At 48.9% G+C, this 23,268-nt stretch overlaps 2 protein-coding genes across 3 annotated transcripts; one reads left to right on the top strand and one right to left on the bottom strand.

The window, feature by feature from the left end:
* Window positions 1–317: 317 nt before the first annotated feature.
* Window positions 318–11,893, bottom strand: Prpf31 (pre-mRNA processing factor 31). Its single transcript, XM_021166688.1, has 14 exons — window positions 11,822–11,893; window positions 10,990–11,174; window positions 10,825–10,885; window positions 8,978–9,061; window positions 8,297–8,394; window positions 7,487–7,593; window positions 6,854–7,023; window positions 5,187–5,344; window positions 4,797–4,886; window positions 2,795–2,922; window positions 2,623–2,695; window positions 1,832–1,960; window positions 1,649–1,747; window positions 318–750 (listed from the first exon to the last, which is right to left on the bottom strand). Exons 2-14 carry the CDS (start codon window positions 11,164–11,166, stop codon window positions 625–627), a joined length of 1,500 nt encoding a protein of 499 aa, XP_021022347.1. The 5' UTR covers window positions 11,167–11,174; window positions 11,822–11,893; the 3' UTR covers window positions 318–624.
* A 61-nt stretch (window positions 11,894–11,954) lies between these two features.
* Window positions 11,955–23,139, top strand: Tfpt (TCF3 fusion partner). 2 transcript variants are annotated; one of them, XM_021167731.2, is made up of 6 exons: window positions 11,955–12,327; window positions 12,793–13,051; window positions 17,715–17,785; window positions 22,296–22,365; window positions 22,445–22,675; window positions 22,976–23,139. In XM_021167731.2, the coding sequence occupies exons 1-6, from the start codon at window positions 12,305–12,307 to the stop codon at window positions 23,093–23,095; spliced, it is 774 nt and encodes a 257-aa protein (XP_021023390.1). In that variant the 5' UTR covers window positions 11,955–12,304; the 3' UTR covers window positions 23,096–23,139. The 2 variants fall into 2 exon arrangements, with proteins under 2 accessions (XP_021023390.1, XP_021023391.1); XM_021167732.2 differs by having other exon boundaries at window positions 22,445–22,645; window positions 22,976–23,126.
* The last annotated feature ends 129 nt before the right edge of the window (window positions 23,140–23,268 follow it).

Genomic DNA, 23,268 nt, shown 5'->3' with positions numbered 1-23,268 from the left:
ATGAATGCAGAACTGGGTGGGTGCTTTCTGTACACACTTTCCAAGGCTTTTACGTGCTTCATTTTGTGTGGATGCTTCTTGGACCAAGGAAGTGTCTAGCCTGAGGGACAATAACCCTGTGGGTCTTGTTGGGTCCTGGAGTTTTGTGGTGGCCATGATGCTGATGTTCTCATGGGGCAGGTGATGGTGTTAGAGATAGACAGGGTTTTTCTGAGATTCCAGGATAAGAGCAGAAGAGAGCTGCGTCCATGCTGCTCACACTGGAAGCCCCACAGCTCTGAGTCCTCTGGTTCTTTCATAATCACTCACACCCTCTGTTCCGAGCCTGATACCACACATTTAATTGTACTCCTTCTATAAAAGCACTGCCTTTCCCCTGTAAGTAGAAAAGCTGAGTGTGAGGAAGACCTTTCTGCCCATTTAGGGGAGCAGCAGCATGGGTGCTGGGGGAGGCAGGCTAAGGTTCTTCATCCTTTTCCTTGGATGCTATGGCCTTGGGCCAAAGACAAAGCATGGAAGGCTGCCTCCACCGCACCACAACTTCCTGGCTGGATATCTGTCACTTCAAAAGCTCCAGTCCTTTATGTCCTTTCAGTGGATGGTCACCTGGGGTGCGGGGCCCCTTCAGGTAGACATGGTGCCACTTTTCTCACCCTTGACCTTGAGGAACTCGGCCATGCTAGAGAAATACTTCTGGTTGGCCTCTGCTACCTTCTTCTCGGCTGCTTGTGGGTTCACAATCTCTAGACCCTGGGTTGGAAAGGAAGAGGGTGACAGGTTAAGTTGGGAAGCTCAGGCCTCCCTCTAGTATGAGAACCAGACATGTCAGAGTCGCTCAGACACTCTTGTAGACATGGAACCATTTACAGTCCCTGAAGTCTCCCTTAGTTTGGGAGATTTTTGACACAGTGGGTGTTGGGGTAGGTCTTAGATATCAGGACTATTAACCTCCTCAGGTGATGTTAACATCACCACTCCTGCCTGGTTCTGGATCCCAGAGGGAAATGGCCGGCCAGTTTCCTGCAAATCCCACCCATGACAGTGATGACAATGCTGGCACTGTATTGAATATTTCCAATCCTCTTGCTGGGCTTTCCCTAATCCCATCACCTTCCACTCCTGCTTCTTCCTGGCACCTGTGCCTTCTAATACATTGTGTACTAGACTCAATCATCTGTCCTCCCCAACCCTCTCCCCACAAAAGCAAAGCTTGTCTCTTTTGTCTCTATGCCCAAAGCCTGGAACATGGTGGGCAGGTACTCAGTAGGCACTTCTGGCAAGCTAGGGAGCTCTTTAGTTCCTTGGGACATTATGGGACATACTTGCCTATCTCTGTGGTAAGTAACCTCAGGCCATTCGGCTTCACACTGCTCAGTGCCGCTGGGCTGCTGTGATACTCAAGTCCACCTGACGTCACCCTGACTACAGGACTACTTTTAAACAAAGCCTAGGAAGTTCAGCGAGTATCTGGATCACATGGGCAGCATCCTAGTCCTGGTTCCAAAGTTGCTCTGAGCTTGTCACAACTGTCACGGCCAACTGTTAGGCACTTACTGTGTGTGTGTGTGTGTATGCCTAAGCTCATGTGCTATCTCAACAGACCTCCACAGCAGCCTGATCACATGCCTGGTAGAAAAGGGTATGGTACCTGGAGGGGAGTGAAGGCCACACTGGAGGCAGTCCCTGAGGAGCGGTCACGAATTGTTGACTTCCCACCATACACCACGCTCTGTTTCTGTAGGGTCCGCTGTAGGGAAAGGGGAGGCTGTGATCCAGGCTCACTGACCTCCATATCCCACTTGCCTCCCATTCTCATGGGCCAAATCCATACCTGCAGTGTCTTGGAGATCCTGGCCTTGGTGGCCTCGTTCACCTGGGTCTGCCGCACACGCCCACTGCCTGACTTGCCCAAGTGGCCCAGGCTAAAGCCCAGGTCTTCCTGATAGGCATCCTCCTCAATCTGGTGAGATGAGAGTAACCTGCTGTTAAGACGCTGGGTACATTCAGCCAGTCCCCTGAGGCAGTCCCCTGAGAACCCACAGATTCTCCAATCAGCCAGTCTCATGGACACCACCTGATCAGCCAGGGGACTGGCAGCATTAAGTGACCTAATAAGAGCCTACCCTACTGGCCAGAGTCCATCATCCCCAGCAGTATGTAATTAAAGCTCGCTTCACATTTGTCTCAGAAAAGAAAAAACAAAAACCAGAACAAAACCAAGAGCCTATCCCGCCTCCGTTTGGGTATAGCTAGGAACCTTGGGAAGAACGGGTTCCTGACCTGAGTAGAGTAGCCATTTTTTTCTCTACATCCAGATTAAGTTGCCAAGAATTGGGATGAGCTGCACTACTGAGGTGGCACCTAAGGGGATTCTTTCAGGACCACCTAGATAACAGTCAGATAAAGAGGCGGCCTGGAGAGCTGCGTGGGAAGCCAGCCAGCTGAGAGCTGCAGAGATCACCATGGAGAAGGTGGTTTGAGAGGAGAGGCTAGACAAGAGGGAGGAGGGTTGGGTAGCCCCAGATCTGCTCTCAGATTACAGGGTGGGGAGGAGGGATGGCAGCAGGATGTGCAGAGAGAAGACCCTATATGGTCCCACTGGTACTATGGATCAGGCCTGACCTCTCCAAAGCTCATGCGGTTGGCCTGCTTCCGGATCTCCGTCAGTCCTAGCCGTTCCTTCATCTTGCGGTACCTAGGGCAAGTGGGTGTTGACAGGATATAGGGAGCTGGCTGGGAAGAAGCTGTTTCCCTTCCCCACTTCCAAACATCCAGCCCCATCAGAACTCCTTACCTTCGGCCCCCTCTCTTCTTCCGCTGCCCATCAAGGGGTGCAGGCAGGGGCTTCACCTGCTTCACGGGTGGTGGCTCCTGCCACTTATCAAATTTGCGCTCAATCTCATCCTTTAGTTCGTAGCCCACCTAGCGGGGAGTTGAGAAGCTGTGGCCAGCCATGTAAACCGTCCCCTCAGCCAACATCTATATATCATCAACCCATCTATTGTGTATCTGACCACCTGACAGTGTGCCCTCCCCAAGACATGTTCTTCCACGTTTGTCCAGGAATGGTGCTCTGTGGGTTCCAGTGCCTAGTGCTCCTTGAACTTGTAGCTCAGGTTCAGTCCTCATATCTAAGCTCTGCACCCTCTGGATAATTGCCTCTGTCTGAGTCCTGGGCCAGGCAGAATCCCTGTATTCTCTCGTCAACAGACAGCATGTCATTTCCACTGTCTTACTTCCACACCACAGATCCCCCTGGCCTCTTAGAACAGATCCCAGCTAGCCTGCTTTTCAGTGCCTCTACAACAGCCAGAGGCCCTCAAAGATTGTACACATTATCTGCTCCTGGGAACAGCAGCCTCCTCTCCCTGCTGGGGTTCACTCAACTCTGGCCTCAAGATCTTTGTACTCACTATTCACTCTGTCTGGAACACTCTTCCAAGTGGATAGCACAAGTAGCCACACGACTGACTATAACTTCACTCAAGTCCAAACTAAAACATCCTCAAAAGTTTTTCTTCACATTCTATGTCAGTCAGAATCTAAGCTTCCTAACCCCACAATTCCCCTTATTGTCCCTGGTATTCACAAAGCACTACAGAACCCACTACAGACTTTTCAGAACTACTGCCTTGTTGTTTTGGTCCCAGCTAGAACATAAATGCTGTGACACACCAACCTCCAATCCTAGCTACCAGCTGGAGCAGGAGGATCAAAAATCTTTCAAGGCTTTCCTGGACTAGAGATAAGACATGACTCAAAAAAGGGTGAGGGTGAGCTGAGGATGTAGTTGAGTGGTATAGATCAGTTGTCTAGAACATGTAGAGTCCTAGGTTCAATCCCAGTACACCCACCACACACACATACAAAAGCCATTGCGGCAGACCTTTGACATCTATATAACCCCCTGCTGTACTGCCTTGTTTAGAAAGTGGCAAAAGGCAAAAAGAAAGACTGAACCTCTGACCTGGGCTATGATGTAATTTCTAGCAGGGAAATGCACACAGCACTGTTTCTTAAGCCCACACAGAAAAATAGATGGTATCACTGGAATCATGTCCCTGCTAGTACAGGACAGGTCCTACTGTGGTAGGCAAAATACTGTCCCTTCCAACACAGGGCTCCACCTTGGCTTCAGGTGTCCTGGTCTCTAGGATCTGTGACGACGTTTCACATGGCAGAGGATCTTTGCACAAAAAGCTAAAGACTTGGTATCATGGCTTCTACACTAACAGCTCACCTTCTCTCCTGAGCCAGGGTCTCTCACTGAATCTGGAGCTTCCTGATTTGGCTGGCAGGCCCACAAGCTCCGAATGCCCTCCTGCCCTCACCTTCCCAGGCTGGGGTGAGTCACTGACGTGAAGTATTCTGCCTGCCTTTTTTCCCCTTAACCTGAGTTAGGAATTGAACTCAAGTCCTCATGCTTGCATGCAGGAACTGAAGTGATGGAGCCGCATCTCCGGCCCTGTGCTTTTTACTTTTGCAAACACAGGATTTCACTATGCAGCCCAGTCTGGCCTGAAACTTACATAACCCAGACTGCCTCAAACTAGTGATCTTTCCACCTGTCTCTCAAGTATTGATGTTAAAGATATGAGCTAGAAGCCTAGCCAACTTTTATATGAAGCTACTCCATCTACAGTGAGTTGTCATAACTGTTCTATCACTGATCCAGAGCTGAGAATGTGATGACCTCAGTAAGGGTTGCAGACAAACACATCTGTCTGCTCTCTGAAGTAGCATCTTCCCATGAAAAGACCCCAAGCACCAGGGACAGAGGCCTGTCCTCTCCTCACCTTCCCTTCTGTGCTCTCATGGAAGCTGTCCACACGAGCTGCCAGTGTACACTTGGCAGCCACTAGGCGGGCCGCCTTCCGCCGGAGATCCTGGAGCAATGGGAAGGGGAAAGGAAACTGAACCTCTAGAGAAGGTAACAGCCACTACAATAATCACTCCTCATCTAGGACAGCCATACCCAGACCCTGGGAGGTAAGCCTCATACCCGTTGGGCTCTTCTAATAACAGCCTCTTGAGGGGTATGCTCTGGCTGCCCCCCAGTTTCCAGCCACCCAACTATTGCCAAGTGGTGGCCCCAGAATGGTATCCTCCAGGAGCCTGAGGAGTATTGCCAGCCAAGCCAGATAAGGCCTGCTGGCTGGGGGCAGGGGACAAGGTGAAGGACTCACTGGGGGCAGAGACTGCACAATGTCACTGTGGTAGATATAACCAGTATGAGGCAGCACTGAGGTAGAAGAGAAGCCAGACAGGGTCTTGCGCTGGGCTCCCAAAAGCATGATGTTGCAGGCAGGCATCTTAGAGAGGTTGGTGAGCCCTCCAGCCACACCTGCAACAAGAGGTGAGGTCTGAGCCCAGGACTCCCATCCAGGAGCTCATGTATACCTTTGTGCTTTGAGTAAGAGTGTCTCCCATAGGCGCATACAGTCACCATGAGGTGAGACTCATGGATAGATTAGAAGGATCAGGAGGCGTGGCCTTGTTGGAAGACGAGTGTCACTGGGGGTGAATTCTGAGGTTTCAAAAGCCCATGCCAGGTCCAGCATGTGTGTGTGTGTGTGTGTGTGTGCACACGCGCGCGAGCGCGCCCCTCTCTCTCTCAATCTGCTTGAGGATCATCTACATCTCCAGCACTATACCTGCCTGCTGCTGTGTTTCCTACCATGATCATAATGGCTGAAGCCTCTAAAAGTAAGCTCCAGTTGTCTCTTCACAGCAATAGAACAGTGACTAAGACATCTTTGCTCCTTCATTTGTTGGCTGGTTTTTTTTTTTTTTTTTTTTTTTTTTTTTTTTTNCTTTGTAGACCAGGCTGGCCTCGAACTCAGAAATCCGCCTGCCTCTGCCTCCCGAGTGCTGGGATTAAAGGCGTGCGCCACCACGCCCGGCTGTTGGCTGGTTTGATATCAAGTATTTCACTCTGTAGCCAAGGCTGGTCTCAAACTCAAAGTAATCCTCCTGCGTCAGCCTTCTAGATACTGGCGTTACTAGTATGAGCTACTGCATCTAGAAAGATATGGATCTTTTGGGGGGTATTTTATTGTTATTATTTTATGTGTATAAGTAGGGTGTGTGCATGGAGACCAGAAGACACTTTTGGGACTTAGCTCTTCCCACTTATATGTGGGTTTGGGGGAACCACCACACTCAAGTTGCCAACCCTGGGCAGCAAGTTCTTTTACCAGCTGAGCCATCTTTCTAGCACAGGACACAGAATCTTTAAGGAGATGGCTAAGGTAAAATAAGGTCACATGGATCCTGACTCTATCCGACTGGCATGCTTGTATGGAAAGGAGATAAGGACACAGATACAAGTGGTGTAGCTCCATGAAGACACAGAAGACACGTCTGAGCCAGGCAGAGGCCTCTGGAGAGGTCTCACAGCACCTTGGTCTCAGCCTTTGCCAGCTCTGAAATAGCCTGGCCAGAGAGACTCAAGACTGAAGCTAAGTAAGCAAAGATGGTGATTTTTCCCATATTCCCTTTTCAGGCATCTCTGCAACGAGGGAAGGGACTCTGCTACAGGAGCTTCCAGGAGAAGAGCATAGCATATGGGAGGATTTGCTGCCCCAAGTAGTAGGAAAGCCTGAGCTGACTTCGGTACTCTGTGGTTGCTCCAAAGTCTAAAATGGGCCTATTGTCAGGAAGAGGCCATCTGTGCGACCTAATTAAGCCAGCCAGCTCAACCAAGAAGGGGGTTGCTCTGCTTCTATTGTGTGGATGTGCCGAACTGGCTGACCTCTGACTTCAGGGGACAACACAATAGGCCAAACCCCACTTTCTAAGGCAACCTAACCTATCAGCAGACTCTGCCAAAGGGACCCCGCTGGGACCTCACCCATGATCTTGGCAGCTGTGGATGCTCCAATGATGATGGACAAGTTGGGTGCAATGAAGGACATCCGGGACTCCACATACTCATAGATGCGGTGTTTGGAGGCATTCAGCTCCAGTGCCATGTCACAGGCCTCCTCTAGCCGCTCTAGCTCCTCATCCGACAGCTGCTGCCTACATTGTAGAGCATGTGAGGGTTGTGGACAGACTCCAGTTTTGCTAGGTACATTTCTTTCTTTCTTTTTTTAAGATGTATTTATTTATTATATGTAAATACACTGTAGCTGTCTTCAGACTCGCCAGAAGAGGGAGTCAGTTCTCATTATGGATGGTTGTGAGCCACCATGTGGTTGCTGGGATTTGAACTCAGGACCTTTAGAAGAGCAGTCGGTGCTCTTACCCACTAAGCCATCTCACCAGCCCCGCTAGGTACATTTCTAACTGGTGGTCAGCTCCATCTACTGTCTCAGCTGTGTATGCATGTGTGTTTGTTTAGTTTTGGAACTATCATAAAAATTCCATCTGTCTAGGGGCCATAATTCTCAGTCAGCACCACTCTGACCATGCCCTCCATTCTGTCTCTCCTGTTAACTGTCCTCTGGTAGGCTTGCGGCACCTTACCGTTTGGCATACATACCCCTGGGTAGTAGAGGCAGTGACACTAACAACCATGATAGTAGCATTGGTCAGGATCTGCTGGAGGTTCTCATTGTTCTTGCACTTATCCAGGCTGTTGCCCAGCTCCTGGGGTAGGAAGGGGAGGGAGAATCTGTAGTAACCCCAAAAGACCCTCTTTTGCTACAACACTAACAGAGGTCTCCCCTTGAGGAAGCTGGGAAAGCTAAGGTCCATACACTGGAGACCTGTCTTGCCTTCTACAGTTTTACAACCTCACTGCCTAAAGCATCATTGCTGCCTGCTCTGCTCTGCTGATGCAGAAGTAGAAGCTGGGCGAAGCAGCCCCCCAGGAAGACGTGCTGCACTACAGAGGCCTCCACAGACACAATTCCTGCGCCACCATCCTCATCTCCTGGACAGGGCAGGACCCCTGCTCTTTCACCTCCACTCGTTCCAATCACTTGTAGAGAAGCCAACACCTTCCACATCTAATGTTCTCTGCCCTTTCTGACCTCTCCCAGCTTCCCTCCCTGCCCCTTCTGACTTCATCCTTGCTTGTTCCCATGCAGGGTCTTAGCTCTTATTCAGCTGTGGCCTCTGCCAGCTCAAAGGACACCTGCTCCAACTGCAGCCAGAGGTAAGGGCCAGGTCAGTGGTTATCCTCCATGAAACCAAGGGGAGGAAGGAAGCGAGGGGTGTGTATGACACATCCATTCCAGTATCTGTCCCTCACCACTGAGCCCCATTCATGATCTCCATTATTTCTAGACTTGAGGCTTCATGGTCTCGTGGCCCCAGTTCTTCCAAAGCCAGCCTTCTCTCCACTCACCTTGACGGTGCGGATGTAATCCAGAGCATTGGGCACCAAGGACTCTAGCTCAGGGAATCTCTTGGAGTATTTATCCCGGATGAACTTGTGGATAATGTCTAAATGGGACATCAAGGACAGGTGTCTACTGAGGGGGAGGCAGACTCTGCTGCTATCCCCAATACCCAATTCCACCTCTCTAATAACCAACCCCAAATCATGCGTGGGTACATGGATGCCAGCACGAAGTCTAATTTCCTAGCTGTCTCCAATGCTACGTGCAGGTGGGAGTTTGTTCTACAAAAGTCTACAAAATATGAACTGAAGGGACAATTTTCAACTTCCAGATCGTGGCCTTAAGGAAACAACCATGGCCTATCTTCCCTCCACACTTGCTGGTAGGGATGCGGAGGTGGGCATCATCCTGGAGCACGTACCAGGTGGCAAAGCCTGGCTGCTCAAGGGGGTCAAAGGATGACTCCAGACCTGCCCTGCTTATTCAGACTTTTATGGTGGAGGAAAGTACAATTTATGTTAGTTACTTACTCTGTTATAGAAGATGAACCTAATCAGGGCAATATTTTTGCCCAAGAAAGGCAAACAAAAGAGGTCCAGGTTCATGCCTGTTCTTCCCTTTGGGTCATAACGAAAGAGTGAAGAGCACAGGATACTGGTGTCTCCATTGCCCTTCCCATCACTCACTCAGCTCATTTTCTATCTCCACAGTCAGGTTGTTGGCATCCACAATGACTCGGTACTCAGGAGCTGCCTCCACTGGTCCCATCACTACAGAGAAGAGATATGGATGGGGGAGGAACAAAGCTGGGGTGGAGGCCGGATGGAATCAGAAAGGAGGGGCTGAGGGGCTACATAAGGGGCTGAAGAAGTCACTGAGGCTTATATTCCTCCCCAGGAGCCTTACTCCTGCTTCTCATCTTTCTCCTGCAGTCTATCCTCTGGGTCAATCTGGTCTTGACCTCATCTTGCTCCAAAATTAAACCTTCCAATAGCTTCCCAAAGCCTTGCGGCTAGCGAGCAAGATCCTCAGACTGGCACTCAAGGTCGCCCATACAGATGGAGGTCCACGTTCCCCACACATGCAACCTAGGTGCACACAGCACAGGAGTCCCTTCAGTGAGATCCAATGACTCGTTGGCTCTACAGCATTATCCTTTCTGCTTTTCTGCTCCATCTTCCCAGCCACCGGGCACTCAAGGCTATTTCACTCCTGCCTTCACAGGTACTGTTCCATCTCCCTGGAACATTCCTTAAGTCTGTTTCTAGAAACCACACTTTATGCATAGACAATTTTTGGTATTGAGTAATGTGGCCTCACATGTCCCTTCAGGTCATTAAAACTCTGAGGGCCTTAAACAACCCCCCCACCTCCACCCCAGAAGGGTGACAGTCTGCATGAATTGGGCCACCTCTGCTAGACAGGCTTTGTGTCCACTTCCCCCACTAGTTAAGACACCTGACATGAGCAGGCCTGATTCATCAAACCTGACATCAGGCAGTCACGTTCTGTGACTTTCTTTGGCTTTACGGAACAAGAAGTTTCTTGTTCTGCCTGCCACTTGGAATCCCTGTAGAAGCTGGCTGGGAGACTCCCATCACTCAGTAAATTAACAGCCCTTGTTCCTTCCCCAGGGTTAGCACAAGTACTCAAATTCCAACAGGGGGCACTTCTTCCCTGACCCAGTGCAGGGTCAGTTAGTCCCTTCTGTAGGGACTACAGAGTGGGCATGGCTGCTTCTGCCTCCTCACACTCAGGAGGCTGAAAAAGGACGGCTGCTGAGAGTTCAAGGCCACTATAGGCTACCTAGTAACTTCCAGGCCAGTCTGAACTACAGAGTGAAACCTTGTCTCCATATTTAAAAATATACGTACATACATGTGTACACACCCTGTCTGTGGATGTGGAAAAGGCCCTATAGTTCAGAGAACCCAGAGACAAGTCTCCTCACAATTAGAAAACACATCAGTTTTATAGTGCAATATGCATGTTTATTTTTCTTTCTTCCTTTTTTTTTTTTTTAACATAGGTGTTGTCTCACTTTCTTCTAAAAAAAAAAAATGTATGCGTGTGTTTTGCCTGATGTGCATAATGTATATATAATGCCCATGGAGAGCAGAAGATGTCAGATCGCCAAGAACTGGAGTTACAGATAGTTATGGCCCATGTGGATGCTAAGAACCAAACCCAAGGCCTCTGGAAGAGCAGCAAATACTCTTAGCTATCTCTCCAACTCCATGAATGTACATATTTCTGAGACAGGGTTTTACCCAGGCTGACTCTGACCAGACTGGACTTGAACTCATTCATGTACCTCCTGCCTCAGTCTCCCAAGTGGTGAGATATAAACACATATCATGTCTGGGTACAATGCAGTATGTTTTCAGTGGGTCAGTAACTGGATTTAAAAAAAAAAAAAAAAGAGTGCTCTGAGGAAAGCTGAGAAGGGAGAGATATTTGGTGATAAAAACCATAAGGAGCAAAAGAGTCAGGGAGTCAGAATGGACAGAGGAAAGCAAGCGTGGGGAGGCACCTTCTGACGCTTTGGCTTGCTTGCTGATATACTCCTCAATCTTCATCATGATCTCAGCAAACTGATGAGGAAGGAGAGCACAGTCAGAAACTAGGCCTCTCAGAAAGAACTGCTCTCCTGCCACTCCTCCTCCTAGGAACATTGACTTAAAGGGTACCACCTCACCATCTTGCTATCCCATAGCTTGGCAATGCTCTTGACTGAATCTCCAGAAAGATCCAGCTGTGTCTCCTCCTGTACATCCTCAATTGCTGGCTCCTCCTCTTCTTCTCCATAGCTTCCTCCTTCCTCCTCTTCTGCTGCCTCCTCGAGGTCAGCCAAGAGCTCATCAGCCAGAGACATCCCGAGGCCTATAGGAAAGGGAGAATGGGGTTCCCTAATACTGCATCTTTTTGTTTGTTTGTTTGTTTGTTTTTCGAGACAGGGTTTCTCTGTATAGCCCTGGCTGTCCTGGCACTCGCTTTGTAGACCAGGCTGGCCTCGAACTCAGAAATCCGCCTGTCTCTGCCTCCCGAGTGCTGGGATTAAAGGCGTGCGCCACCACGCCCAGCTTCTAATACCGCATCTTGACCCTGTCCACTCACATCACCAGAAGGAGCACCTTCTCCCGGATCCCTTTAAGTTTCTTCTTCATCAGCTCCTGTAGCCACATGCAGGCTCCACAGCTTTTCCTACCCACACAGAACACAGCACATCCCTCCAGGTACCACCTGACCTGGCAACTTTTCCCCACACCTCTGAGTCTTTGAGTAACTATTCATCTTTGAGGGGCTCTTTGCTCCCTCACCCTGCCTTCAGTTCTTTCATTCCACCCGTCTGGCCCACATGCCCTATTTCAGCCTAAAGTTATGCTGTGATCCACTCACGTCTTGAATATTAGTTCTAAGGCGCTTCATACGTTTATTATTATTATTTAGACTATGATTTAAGTCGCCCGCTACACTTTCTCCTCCAGTAGCTTGGTTTCCCGCCCTCCCTTCTTCTCCTTCACACTCACAGCTTCGATCCTCTCACAATCGTTTCCAAGAAATCCGCTTCCCCAGAGCTTCGGCTCTCTTTGATGACGTTTACTTGCCGCCGATAAATCTGTGTTTTGATTGGCCGTTCTACGACATTTCCGGCAGCGTTTGGACAACAACTTTATTAGCAGCCGCCTCGCGGGACGGCGACCGGGAGTGCTGGGGTGTAGGGCTAGGGGAAGTCGTACGCGGCCGTGGATTGAGCCTGCTAAACAGAGATTCGCTTTGGCTCGTCGACACTGCGACAAGACAGAAGTAAAGAAGGTGACAACGTAGACGATCGGTGCAGGCGCTAGAGAATAAACCGAAGGCTTCAAGCCGCAATTTGAAGTCGGGTGCAAATGAAGGCAGAGTAGGAAACTGTAATTCCCAGTTTTCCTGTGTCGAAAGGCCTGATGGGAGAGGTAGTTTTGCGCAAGACTCGACCTCTCTGAGGCTTGAGGTGTCTCTTGACCAGAGAAATGGAGTTGGAACAGAGAGAGGGGTGAGTAGATGAGCTTTGTGTAAACGGGGACTCCAAAAACAGCAACGATCGGCTGTAGTGCTCTCAGGGACGATGGGGAAGTTCGTGCAGTTGCTTTCTTTTCGAATCTCTATGGGAAAACCGGAGGCAGTACTGGAGCATCGTAGGGAAGATTAGGAATTTGGTGTTCTCATGGATCTGAGAGCAAGGAGATTGGAATGTGGGCTCCAAAGTCTGAGGGAGGAGGCTAGGGTCTGATTTCTCAGTGTTAGGGAGGAGGACTGGGGCCTGGATCCCTGGCAGTGACCGAGAAGGGCTAGGGTCTGAGCTTCTTGGTAGGAGGGAGGAGGGCTAGAGTCTGGGCTGCTGGGTGTGATGGAGGAGAGGGCTAGGGTCTGGGCTCCAGGCTGGGGCCTGGACCTAAGTCCCCCTGGGAGGGACTTGGAGAGCCAGAATATAAGCTTCTAAAACTTCTTGGCCCTACAGGACCATGGCAGCCGTGGGCTTTGAAGAGTTCTCAGCGCCACCGGGCTCAGAGCTGGCTCTGCCTCCCCTGTTTGGTGGCCACATCCTAGAAAGTGAGCTAGAGACAGAAGTGGAATTTGTGTCCGGTGGTCTGGGTGATTCAGGACTCCGGGAGCGAGATGAAGAGGAAGAGGCAGCCCGGGGTCGAAGGCGTCGCCAACGGGAACTAAATCGTAGAAAGTACCAGGCACTAGGTCGGCGCTGCCGGGAGATCGAGCAGGTAGGTAAGTGTGGATTCCCATTTGGGGGTCCTCTGGCCTGAACTGCCGCCTCCCTGCTGACGCCAACACCGCCCCCTCCTCATACGGCCTCCTCCTCTTCCTCCTCCTCATGTCCTTCTTTATCCCTTTCCTTTTGTACTTGAACAAGTGAACAGATCCATGTGGGTCTAATTCTGTGCCAGGCACCCTAAGTAGTCTCTTCCAGAATATTTATATTCATTACCTTTCTTGTTGTGGCCTGGGAAAAGCAACTTGGGGAAAGGCTTACTTTGACTTGGAGTTTAAGGATCTGTCATGGCAGAGAAGACACAGTGTCAGGAGCATGAGACAGTTGATTATGTTGCATCCATAGGCAGGAAGCAGAGAGAGATGGAAAGATGACTACTGGCACTCAGCTTGACTTTTCCTTTTTATTCAGTTTATTCCAGCCCATGATATGGTGCTGCCCGCATTTAGAGTAGATCTTCCTACCTCAATTAACCCAATCTGGAACCCCACAAAGACATGCATAGGGTCTTGTCTCTTAGGTGATTTTTAGATCTTGCCAAGTTGAAAAATCAGTGATAACCACCACAGCATCAGACACTGTGCCTCTGGTGTGTCACCGGTGACTCTCAGATGTTTCATTCACCACAGCCGCTCACCTACTCTGCCTCTTGAACCTCACTTGGGTCCTTCTTTTCTCAGATGAACTCATCCTGTGAGTCTTTAGTTCACCTCCTTAGTAAGAAGGAGGAAGGAGCTATGGGGAGAATGTAAGTAGGTCGTAGTAAGTCAGGAACACCAGACAAGAAGTCTGGAACTTGCCCTTTGGATGAATGGGAGCTGGCAAGGGGTTTGAAACTAGTGCACAGACAGGGGGTGGAGGGGGGATGATAGGAGGGCTGAGGTGGGGGCCAGTGTCTCAGTTTCTCCTTTTCATGAGGACAACGTTCTGGTTGGGCTCTGCACCAGTGACCTCTGTTGAACCATTCTGTTGAATGCTGCTTCTGGCATTACTGTGTTTTCATAATGCTCACTTTTTGAAGTATTGGGTTAGGATTCCAACAAATCTTTGTTGGGTGTGGGTGACATCCTGAAACACAGTGTGTACAAGTCCTGCAAAGGGAGAGGCTGAGGATGAGGAGATTGGGAAAGGACTCTAAACACTGCTTAGCAAGTGTGATACTAACAGAGTTCTGAAAGGGGAGAGCTGGACTTACAGGTGTTTGCAGCTCAATCGTTCTGCCACGCCCACTGCTGGAGCCGCTTTGCTGGAGCCATACACGTGGTTGCCCTGCTATTGGACCCCGGGATTATTTGGCGGGAATCAGGCCCCTTCGCCTCCTTCATAACTGAGTTCGGAATAGTAAAATTGAACCTTAGGCAGAGCCTTGTTTTGGTTCTGTCTTTCTCTCGCGCCGCCTAGCCCTCCCCCCCCCCACCCCCCACCCCCCTTTCTCTTCCAGGTTTCCAAGATGCCTTTCCAGACTAGAACCCAGACATGTGAGCTGCTGACCGGACACAACAGCTACCTAGTGTGGATGCTGAGATCTGAAATCTGGTCCTCTGAGAGAAAAGCAAGCTCTCTCCATACATTATATGTGTTTATTTATGTATACATATATATGTTTGTATATGTGTGTGTGTGTGTATATCTAGATATAGATAGACTGATACACACATACATACATACACATTTTATGTTTATGAGAAGTTGCCTCCATGTATCTCTATGTACCATGTGCATGCTTGGTGCCCACTGAGGTTGAACTAGGCCATTAGATCCTCTGGAATTGTAGTTGAAATTGGTTGTTAGCTACTATGTGGGTACTGTGAATTGAATCTGGGTCTTTTAGAAGAAAAACTAGTGCTCTTTATGGATGAGCCATCCCTCCAGCTCTCCCATCCCCACAGTGCACATTTCAACTGCTGAGCTCTTGCTCCATCCCCTAAGCCTCCCTCCTTAATCCCCCCTACTAAGATCAGATTCCACGTGCACAAACCCAAAGTTCAGCTGAGTAATTTGCAAGAATCCACACAGCTGATGAGTAGCAGAGCCTGGAAAGTGCAGGTCTTTCTGATTAGAAAGAACTTTAGCCTGTGTCCTAGGCACTGTTTGACTGAGTCTTGTTCTTTCCTTTCCATGTCTAGGCTGAGGCCTTCAAAAAGTTCAAGGGCTGTTCCCTGATTCTGCAATGTTCTCTTCCTGACTTGCTTCTTATTTGTCTCCTGCCTGTCATTCAGGTGTTGGCTTAAACAGCTTCTGGCCCTAATTTCAGCAACCATCTTCTGGTCTAATAGTCTATTAGACATGTAGACTGTGTCTGACAAACACTTGGTGTTTGTATTAATGATTTTTATGTTGCTGTGATCCCAGCACCCAACAAAAGCAGCTTAAGGGAGGGAAGCCTTATTTCAGTTCATGGTTTCATCCCATCGTGGTGAGGATGCTTGGTGGAACAGCTCGGTCTGTGTCAGCAGGAACATGTGGAAGGGGCTTTTTACATCATCGTGTACTAGGAAGCAGAGGGGGAGACAAGAACCATAGATAGGGCCTAACCTTGAGAGGCCCAGCCCTAGTAATTGATTTCTGCTAGGCAGACACCAATTCCTGAATTTTCCCAAGCATCCTCCCAGCAGCTAAGGGCCATGCTTTGAAAACTTGAGCCTATGAGGGTGTGGTGGCTGAAAGAGAATGGCTCTCATAACCTCAGATGTTGAAATGTTTAATCTCCAGTTGGTAAACTACTTGGGAAAGATTTTGATGTGTGACCTTGTTGGAGTTGATGTGTCTCTAGGGGTACAGTTTGAGGTTTCAAAAGCTAGTACCAGTCCCAGTCTCTTTCTCTGCCTGCTGCCTGTGGATCAGGGTGTAAAGCCCTCAGCTCCTGCTCCACAGCCATGCCTGTCTGTTTTCCACCATGATGATTATGGATTAACCCTCTAAAACAATTAGCAAGCCCCAGTTAAATGCTTTCTTTGATAAGATTTACCTTGGTCAGAGTGTCTCTTCACAGCAAGAGAACAGTAACTAAGCTAGAGGGAGATTTCAAACTGAAAGTGAAAAGCTGTGTAGTGTTTCACTTAGCATGGCTTGACTGAGGGGACACAGACACATTGCTATCACTGGGGATCTTATATTGTGGGTGGGTAGACAGCAAACCAAGGGAAGAAGATGTGAATGTTAAGAAAAAATAAAGAGGAGACAGAGCTCTGTGAGTTCTAGGTCAACCATAGCTATATAATGAGATGCTGGGCATAAATCAGTAAACAAACAGTGAATGGGTGGCCAGGGTTCTGTGTGATGATAACGTGGGAAGTATCACAGTTAGGTGGGAGGCCTAAGATGACTTCCTGAGTTGGTGACGTTTTAACTTATTTGACTGTGGAAGGAATATGAGCCAAAAATAGAAGAGAGACCATGTGGAAAGATCATCCCTAGGCCAGGAGTATGCTTTGGTTAGTCAGGTAGAGGCCAGCTCTTGGCACTTGGTGGAGATGAAGGAGCACATCAACTCATGATTATTGATTGATGTTAGGTGCCACAGTAAAGAGAAGCTCAGCAAGATGCTGTGCCTTCATTTTCCAAAGGAGCACAGGGGTACCACCTCTTGGGAAAGATTGACACCCAGCTAGTTCACTCCAGTTTGTTTGTTTGTTTGGTTGGTTGGTTGGTTTGGTTTTTTTTTTTTTTTTTTTTTTGGGGGGGGGTTTTTTGAGACAGGGTTTCTCTGTGAAGCCCTGGCTGTCCTGGAACTCACTTTGTAGACCAGGCTGGCCTCGAACTCAGAAATCCGCCTGCCTCTGCCTCCCGAGTGCTGAAGGCGTGTGCCACCACCACCCGGCCACTCCAGTTATTTTATTCAAACATTATACCAGGTTGATTGGGGCTGAGAAATGTCCCATCTACCAAGGTTATCTTGCCCTTTGCTGCTTGTGAGAGCAGACAACCCACACAAATCTCAGTCCCTTTAGACCATGGCTATCCATAATCAAAAGTAAGAACTGCAGGTTTGCCAGGAGTGTCTTACAGGATTCATGCAGCTGCAGACTCTCATGTAGCACCAAGTGCAGACCTCCCAGAGAGTCAACACTTCTTAAGGTTCAAACAGTCTCAACAAATTCTCAGCCTCTACTGATTGGCCCAGACATAGCAAAGGCTTTGCTGAAACGTTTCACTCAAAGCAGACACAAAGGCTTTACATACATATCATTATTAGTATAGTGTTCATGGACAGGAGAAAGGAGTAAATGAAGTAGGACTTGGGGGCCCTAGCATGCCTTTATAGAGCCAGCTACATGGATGGCCTGCCATTAATGCCGTTAGAGACACTGAGTAAATGATTAGGAGAGTGATGAAGTCCAGCTGTCCTGGGCTTCTGTATTAGTTACTCTTCTGCTGCTGTCATAAAATACCATGGCCAAGACAAGAGTTTTGGCTTCGAGTTCCAGAGCATTCAATGGTGGAGCAGAGGCATTAGGAAGCCAAGAGCTCACATCTTAAACAGCACTGGGAACAGTGTGAGGCTTTTGAAACCTCAGAGCCTGCCCCAGTGATGCACTTTACCTATGTATGGCCATACCTCCTAGACCTCCCCAGAACGACTAGGAAGCAAGTATCCCAATGCCTTGGATGCTAGAGCCACCCAAAACATTGCCATTTCTTCTGCCTCCCTGCAGGTGAATGAGCGGGTCTTGAACAGACTCCATCAGGTGCAAAGGATAACTCGGAGACTCCAGCAGGAGCGCAGGTACCATTCTGTATACTCTGTGGGCCCAGCCCCTTTGCTCCCACATATTTCCACCACCTTTCACCTTTTGTGCCGTTATCTCCTGTCTTCCTGGCCTTCATAAGGCACAGGGACAAAGCTGAGAAGGGCCCAGAGTGAGAGAAGTGGAGAAGTAGCATTGGGTCATGGAATGAAGAGCTGGCCTAGGGACTGGAGTAAGGGGTAGGACAGAGTGTTTGCCCACTTTAAGTAGAGAGGACAGCTGGAAGGAAGCAGCACAGACCTTACTTGCTGTAAATTGGAGTTGCAGTCTCCAACACTAAGAATAGCAACAACAGCATCAAGAGGCTGGGATGGAGGGTTGAGCTAGGGTTGACAAACTCAGGTCAGTACCTCCTGCAGGCCACTGGGATCACCATGACTGAAGGGATGTGAGCTCTTCAGCCTGATGGCCCCTTGCTGTGTCCCAGGAACACACTTATGATTCAGAGGACGTGAGGCCAAGTCCACCCGGCTCTTTTCACCTCAGCTCCATAGCTTGGCACATTTGAGCCTCTGGTCCCTCCTTAACACTTTCCTAGTGCCTTGGTCTTCGTAGGCTGTTCCCTTTCGGGCATCTCTGCTGATCAGTCTTGATGCTCCCAGACCCTCACCCAGTAGTCAGTTCCCCAGGATTGTCAGGTATGGAAGCTGCTACCTATAGACAGCTACCTTTGCTTATATTTGGTAAATTAAAATTGAAATTTAGAAACTAGAGAGGTGGACTGGTGCTGAGGAGCGCTTACTGTTCTTGAAGAGGACTCAGGTTCAATTTCTACCATCCACATGGTGGTTCAGAACTGTCTGTATCTCCAGTCCAGGGGATCTAGCCACCCTTTTCTGGCCTCTGTGGGCATCAGGCATGTGCATGGTGTGTGTATGTACTTATATGCAAATATCTATACACATAAAACTAAATCAAGTTTAAATTTAACAAAAGGAGAACTGAGGATATAGTTCAGAGGTAATAACATGTTTGCATAGAATCCTCCAGTGGCTCACTAGTAGATCATCTGCCTAGAGTCCCCCAGGAAATGCTGGACATGTGGCCCATCAGTAAAGCATTTGCCTAGCATCTGCAAGGCCCCAGGTTCAATCTCTCTATCCTTGTAAACCTTTCATTTTATTCGTATGGGTGCCTATGTGCCTGTGTACCACACCAGTGAGGTAGACAAGGAGGTCAGACGGAGGCATTGGATCCCCTGGGTTACAGAAGGTTGTAAGCTGCCATTTGGGTGCCAGGACTTAAACCTGGAAGGGCATCCAGTGCTCTTAAGAGCTGAGCCATCCCTCTCGCCCCTGGGCTCAATCTCTAGTATGTAAAAGGAAACTGGGACTGGAGAGGTGGATCATTGGTTAGGGGCACCATTATCAGGCAGCTTACAACCTCCTGTAATTCCCACTCCAGAGAATCTGCCATCTTCTTCTGGCCGTCTCAGGCACAGCTCTACATGACATACATACATCCATATAAATAAAAAAATCTTTTTAAAAATCCCATTTCTTGAGTTGTACTGTCCACATTACCTGCGTTTAGCAGCCAAAGGGGGGTGACTAAAATAATTGCCATTAAGCAGTTATTTTAATAATTGAGTTAAAAGTCGCCTTCACAGTGTGCCAAAGGTAGCCATGTCTGCTGTTTGATAGCATGGGTCCCATACACATAGGGAAGAAAGAGTTGAAGATGGGTGTACACAGTGTACATGTAAACATTAGAGGACAGCTTTTGAAAGTCTGTTCTCGCAGGGCGGTGGTGGCGCACGCCTTTAATCCCAGCACTTGAGAGGCAGAGGCAGGCGGGTCTCTGAGTTCAAGGCCAGCCTGGTCTACAGAGTGAGTTCCAGGACAGCCAGGGCAACACAGAGAAACCCTGTCTCGACAAAAAGAAAAGAAAAAGAAAAAAAGAAAAGAAAGCCTGTTCTCTCCTTCCTCCGTGAGTTCTGAAGATCGAATGTAGACTGTCAGGCTTACGTGACAACTACTTTTACCCCCAAGACATTTTGCCAGCCTGTTTCTTACTTGTTTGTTAGTCAGTGCTCTTAACCATTGAGCCATCTCTCCAGCCCTGTTTGTCTGTTTTTGTTTTTTATGTATATGAGTTCACTATAGCTGTACAGATGGTTGTGAGCCACCAAGTGGTTGCTGGGATTTGAACCCAGGACCTTCAGAAGAGCAGTCAGTGCTCTTAACCGCTGAGCCATCTCTCCAGCCCTGTTTGTCTGTTTTTAATTGGTTTACTTTTTTTCGGGTTTTTTTTTTTTTGTTGTTGTTGTTGTTGTTGTTTTTGTTTTTCGAGACAGGGTTTCTCTGTATAGCCCTGGCTGTCCTGGAACTCACTTTGTAGACCAGGNTTGTTGTTGTTGTTGTTGTTGTTTTTGTTTTTCGAGACAGGGTTTCTCTGTATAGCCCTGGCTGTCCTGGAACTCACTTTGTAGACCAGGATGGCCTCGAACTCAGAAATCCGCCTGCCTCTGCCTCCCGAGTGCTGGGATTAAAGGCGTGTGCCACCACGCCTGGCTGAATTGGTTTACTTTTAAGAGATCATTTGTTTCTGTGTGTGATTGTTTATGCGTCCATATGTGGGTGAGTAACTGTGGAGACGAGATGAGAGCCTTGAAGCTAAAGTTAGAGGCGTTTGTGACCCACCTAGTGTGGGTACCAGGCCCTCGTGATGGAGCAGCAAATGCTCTTAACAGCTGAGCCATCTCTCCAGACGTTTTTTTGTTTGTTTGCTTGGCTTGAGAGAATGGTCCCCCTATGTATTACAGGCTCAGTCTGTCGGTCCTCTTTTGTTTCCTCCTGAACGCTGGGATTATAGGGATGCTCACTCCTCCTGGCCATCCAAGATTTTCCTTTACAGTAAGTAGGATCATGAGACTTGACGATAGGGATGATTGGCCTTTGTAGATAAAACAGGAACTGAGAATGAAAGACCCTCTCTGACAATTCCGTAAGATTGATAATGCCTTTGAGCTCTCACAGCTGCATTCTCATGGGGCCTCTGGACCATCTGTCACACCCTGCCACCAGGGGTCTTGATACCAGCTCAAATTTCAGCCCCACCCTAGACAGACAAGCCAGGCTGGTGTGTGTGTGTGTGTGTGTGTGTGTGTGTGTGTGTGTGTGTGTTTGGGGGTGGGGTGGAGATGAGGGGTCTTAATCCCAGCATTCAAGGCAGGTAGTTCTCTGAGTTTGAGGCTAGCCTGGTCTATAGAACAAGTTCCAAGACAGCCAGGAGTACACACTAATAAATACACACTCTCTCACACTCACACACACACACACACACACCAGCCTGTCCCTCTGATCATAGCCTCTTAGTGCCCTTACTGGCACAGTAAAAGTGAGCACCTTCGTGATGGCCAATGAGGCCTGACTTGGGTGGCTTGCCTCGAACTCAACATCCCTAGAGCACTTCTGGGCCTTGGCAGGGGCTCCACTGTCAGAAGTTTTCTTATGCCACACCTCCTCACATTCTTCACCCCAGGCAGGGTCTCCTGTAGCCCATGCTGCCCTCCAACTAACCCTCAATTTGTGATCCTCTTACCTGAGTGCAATGCTTGCTGGGATTACAGGTATCTGTGCTGGGATTACAGGTATCTGGCTACCACGCTGTTTTATTTGGTGCTGAGTATTACAGTGTCTCAAAAACAAAATCCTTTAATCCAAGCACTTGAGAAGCAGAGGATGTGTGTTTCTGTGAGTTCAAGGCCAGTCAGGGTTACATAGTGAGAACCTGTCACAAAACAAACAGACAAAAAGGAAGTTGAGAGCTGGGCATGGAGGCATATACCTTTAATCCCAGCATTTGGGAAGTAGAGGCAGACCATTATCTGTATGTTTGAGGTCAATCTGGTCTAAAAATTGAATCTCCAGTCAGCCAGGGCTATTACACAAAGAAATCCTGTCTCAAAAAGAGGAGGAGGAGGAAGTAGTAGCAGTCAGAGCTGTAGCTTGGGACTCTAGCTCAGTGGTATAGTACTTGTGAAGCATGTTCAAGATTCAGTCTTCATGGGCTGGGGAGATGGCTCAGCAGTTAAGAGAACTGACTGCTCTTCCAGAGGTCCTGAGTTCAAATCCCAACAACCACATGTGGCTCACAACCATCTGTAAGGAAATCTAGTGTCCTCTTCTGGTGTGTCTGAAGACAGCTACAATGTACTCATATACCTAAAATAAATAAATCTTAAAAAAAATTCAGTCTTCATTACCAACATCACAATTTGAACGCTTACCAGATGCTAACAATCACACTGTGTGCTTTAGAGACTCGTCTATGGAATATACCTTCACAGCACCTAGCCCAGTAAAGGATGTCACCTATCATTGTGTAGGAGACTTGGGGTCAACTGGTTCCCAGCTGGGAGCTCAGACTACAGAGGTCTAAACCTTTCTAGTTCAAGTCAACTTTAGATTGAAGAGACCCGGACTTATCTTTTACTTACTCCCCCAGAAGATGAGATTTTCAGTGCCTGCATCTCCATCCACACAGGTTCCTCATGAGGGTGCTGGACTCCTACGGGGATGACTATCGGGATAGCCAGTTCACCATTGTGTTGGAGGTGAGCTCTGGTCTCCAAGCAGGTTGGGAGGATGGGGAATCCAGGAGTCTTTAACCGCCACCATGTTACATCTTACCAGGATGATGGCAGCCAAGGCACAGATGTCCCTATCCCAGGCAATGCTGAGAATGAACCTCCAGAGAAAGAGGGGCTTTCCCCATCCCAAAGGACAACCTTAGACCCCACCAGCCCAGCCCCCGGCGAGGGGCCCAGTGGGCGGAAGAGGCGGCGGGCGCCACGGGTGGGGGCTTCATTGACTCCAGAACTGGCCCCAGTGCAGGTGGGAGCCGAGGGCTGGGGCCAAGGCGTGGTGAGAATCCTGGGCAGGGCTTTGAGGGTTCCAGGTCTGGGGAGGGCTGGGCAGACTGGCAACACTGGGTTGCTATCTGGTAGGATAGAGGAGTTGGAAAACCAGGCTAGTGCTTGAAGAAAATGGGAACAGCAGGAGAAGAGGAAGTCAGCTGAGGGATGGTTGTCAGTGCTGGCCTGATTGTGGGAAGTGTATAACCTGGGAAACCAGTGCCCATAGGCTGATTGGTGAGTGTGTTGGGGGGGGGGTACGTCTCCTAGGTCTCCATATCCACTCACATCTTGTTCCTTATCTTTTCAGATTAAGGTTGAGGAAGACTTTGGCTTTGAAGCAGATGAGGCCTTGGATTCAAGTTGGGTTTCCCGAGAGCCAGACAAACTGCTACCCTACCCTACCCTAGCCAGCCCACCCTTTGACTAACCCTCTCCCCAATAAACAGATTCCCTATGTACACTTGTCTAGGTCACTGTTTATTGCTCCCACCTCTGATCATATTCAGGTTCCAGGGTTGGAGGCTACCCTGTCTACACACTGAATTCCAGGCCTGCCTACACTACATATGAGACTTCCTTGTCTCACAACAACAAAAGAAA

The sequence above is a fragment of the Mus caroli genome, chromosome 7 (assembly GCF_900094665.2).
Source record: "Mus caroli chromosome 7, CAROLI_EIJ_v1.1, whole genome shotgun sequence".
NCBI lineage: Eukaryota > Metazoa > Chordata > Mammalia > Rodentia > Muridae > Mus > Mus caroli.
The sequence above is the reverse complement of the archived record's forward strand: the minus strand, read 5'-3'. Positions and strand labels throughout refer to the sequence as shown.

What these genes read in the sequence shown, in the direction of transcription:
- Prpf31 (XM_021166688.1), bottom strand. Translation starts at nt 11,166, where the DNA reads ATGTCTCTGGCTGATGAGCTCTTGGCTGACCTCGAGGAGGCAGCAGAA. An exon ending in ACTGCCTCTACTACCCAGGG is followed by an intron (nt 7,024 to 7,486) that starts GTATGTATGCCA and finishes TCTACAATGTAG; the next exon opens with GCAGCAGCTGTCGGATGAGG. An exon ending in AAGAAGAGAGGGGGCCGAAG is followed by an intron (nt 2,696 to 2,794) that starts GTAAGGAGTTCT and finishes CACTTGCCCTAG; the next exon opens with GTACCGCAAGATGAAGGAAC.
- Tfpt (XM_021167731.2), top strand. Translation starts at nt 12,305, where the DNA reads ATGGAGTTGGAACAGAGAGAGGG. An exon ending in GAGTTGGAACAGAGAGAGGG is followed by an intron (nt 12,328 to 12,792) that starts GTGAGTAGATGA and finishes TTGGCCCTACAG; the next exon opens with GACCATGGCAGCCGTGGGCT. An exon ending in AGACTCCAGCAGGAGCGCAG is followed by an intron (nt 17,786 to 22,295) that starts GTACCATTCTGT and finishes CCATCCACACAG; the next exon opens with GTTCCTCATGAGGGTGCTGG.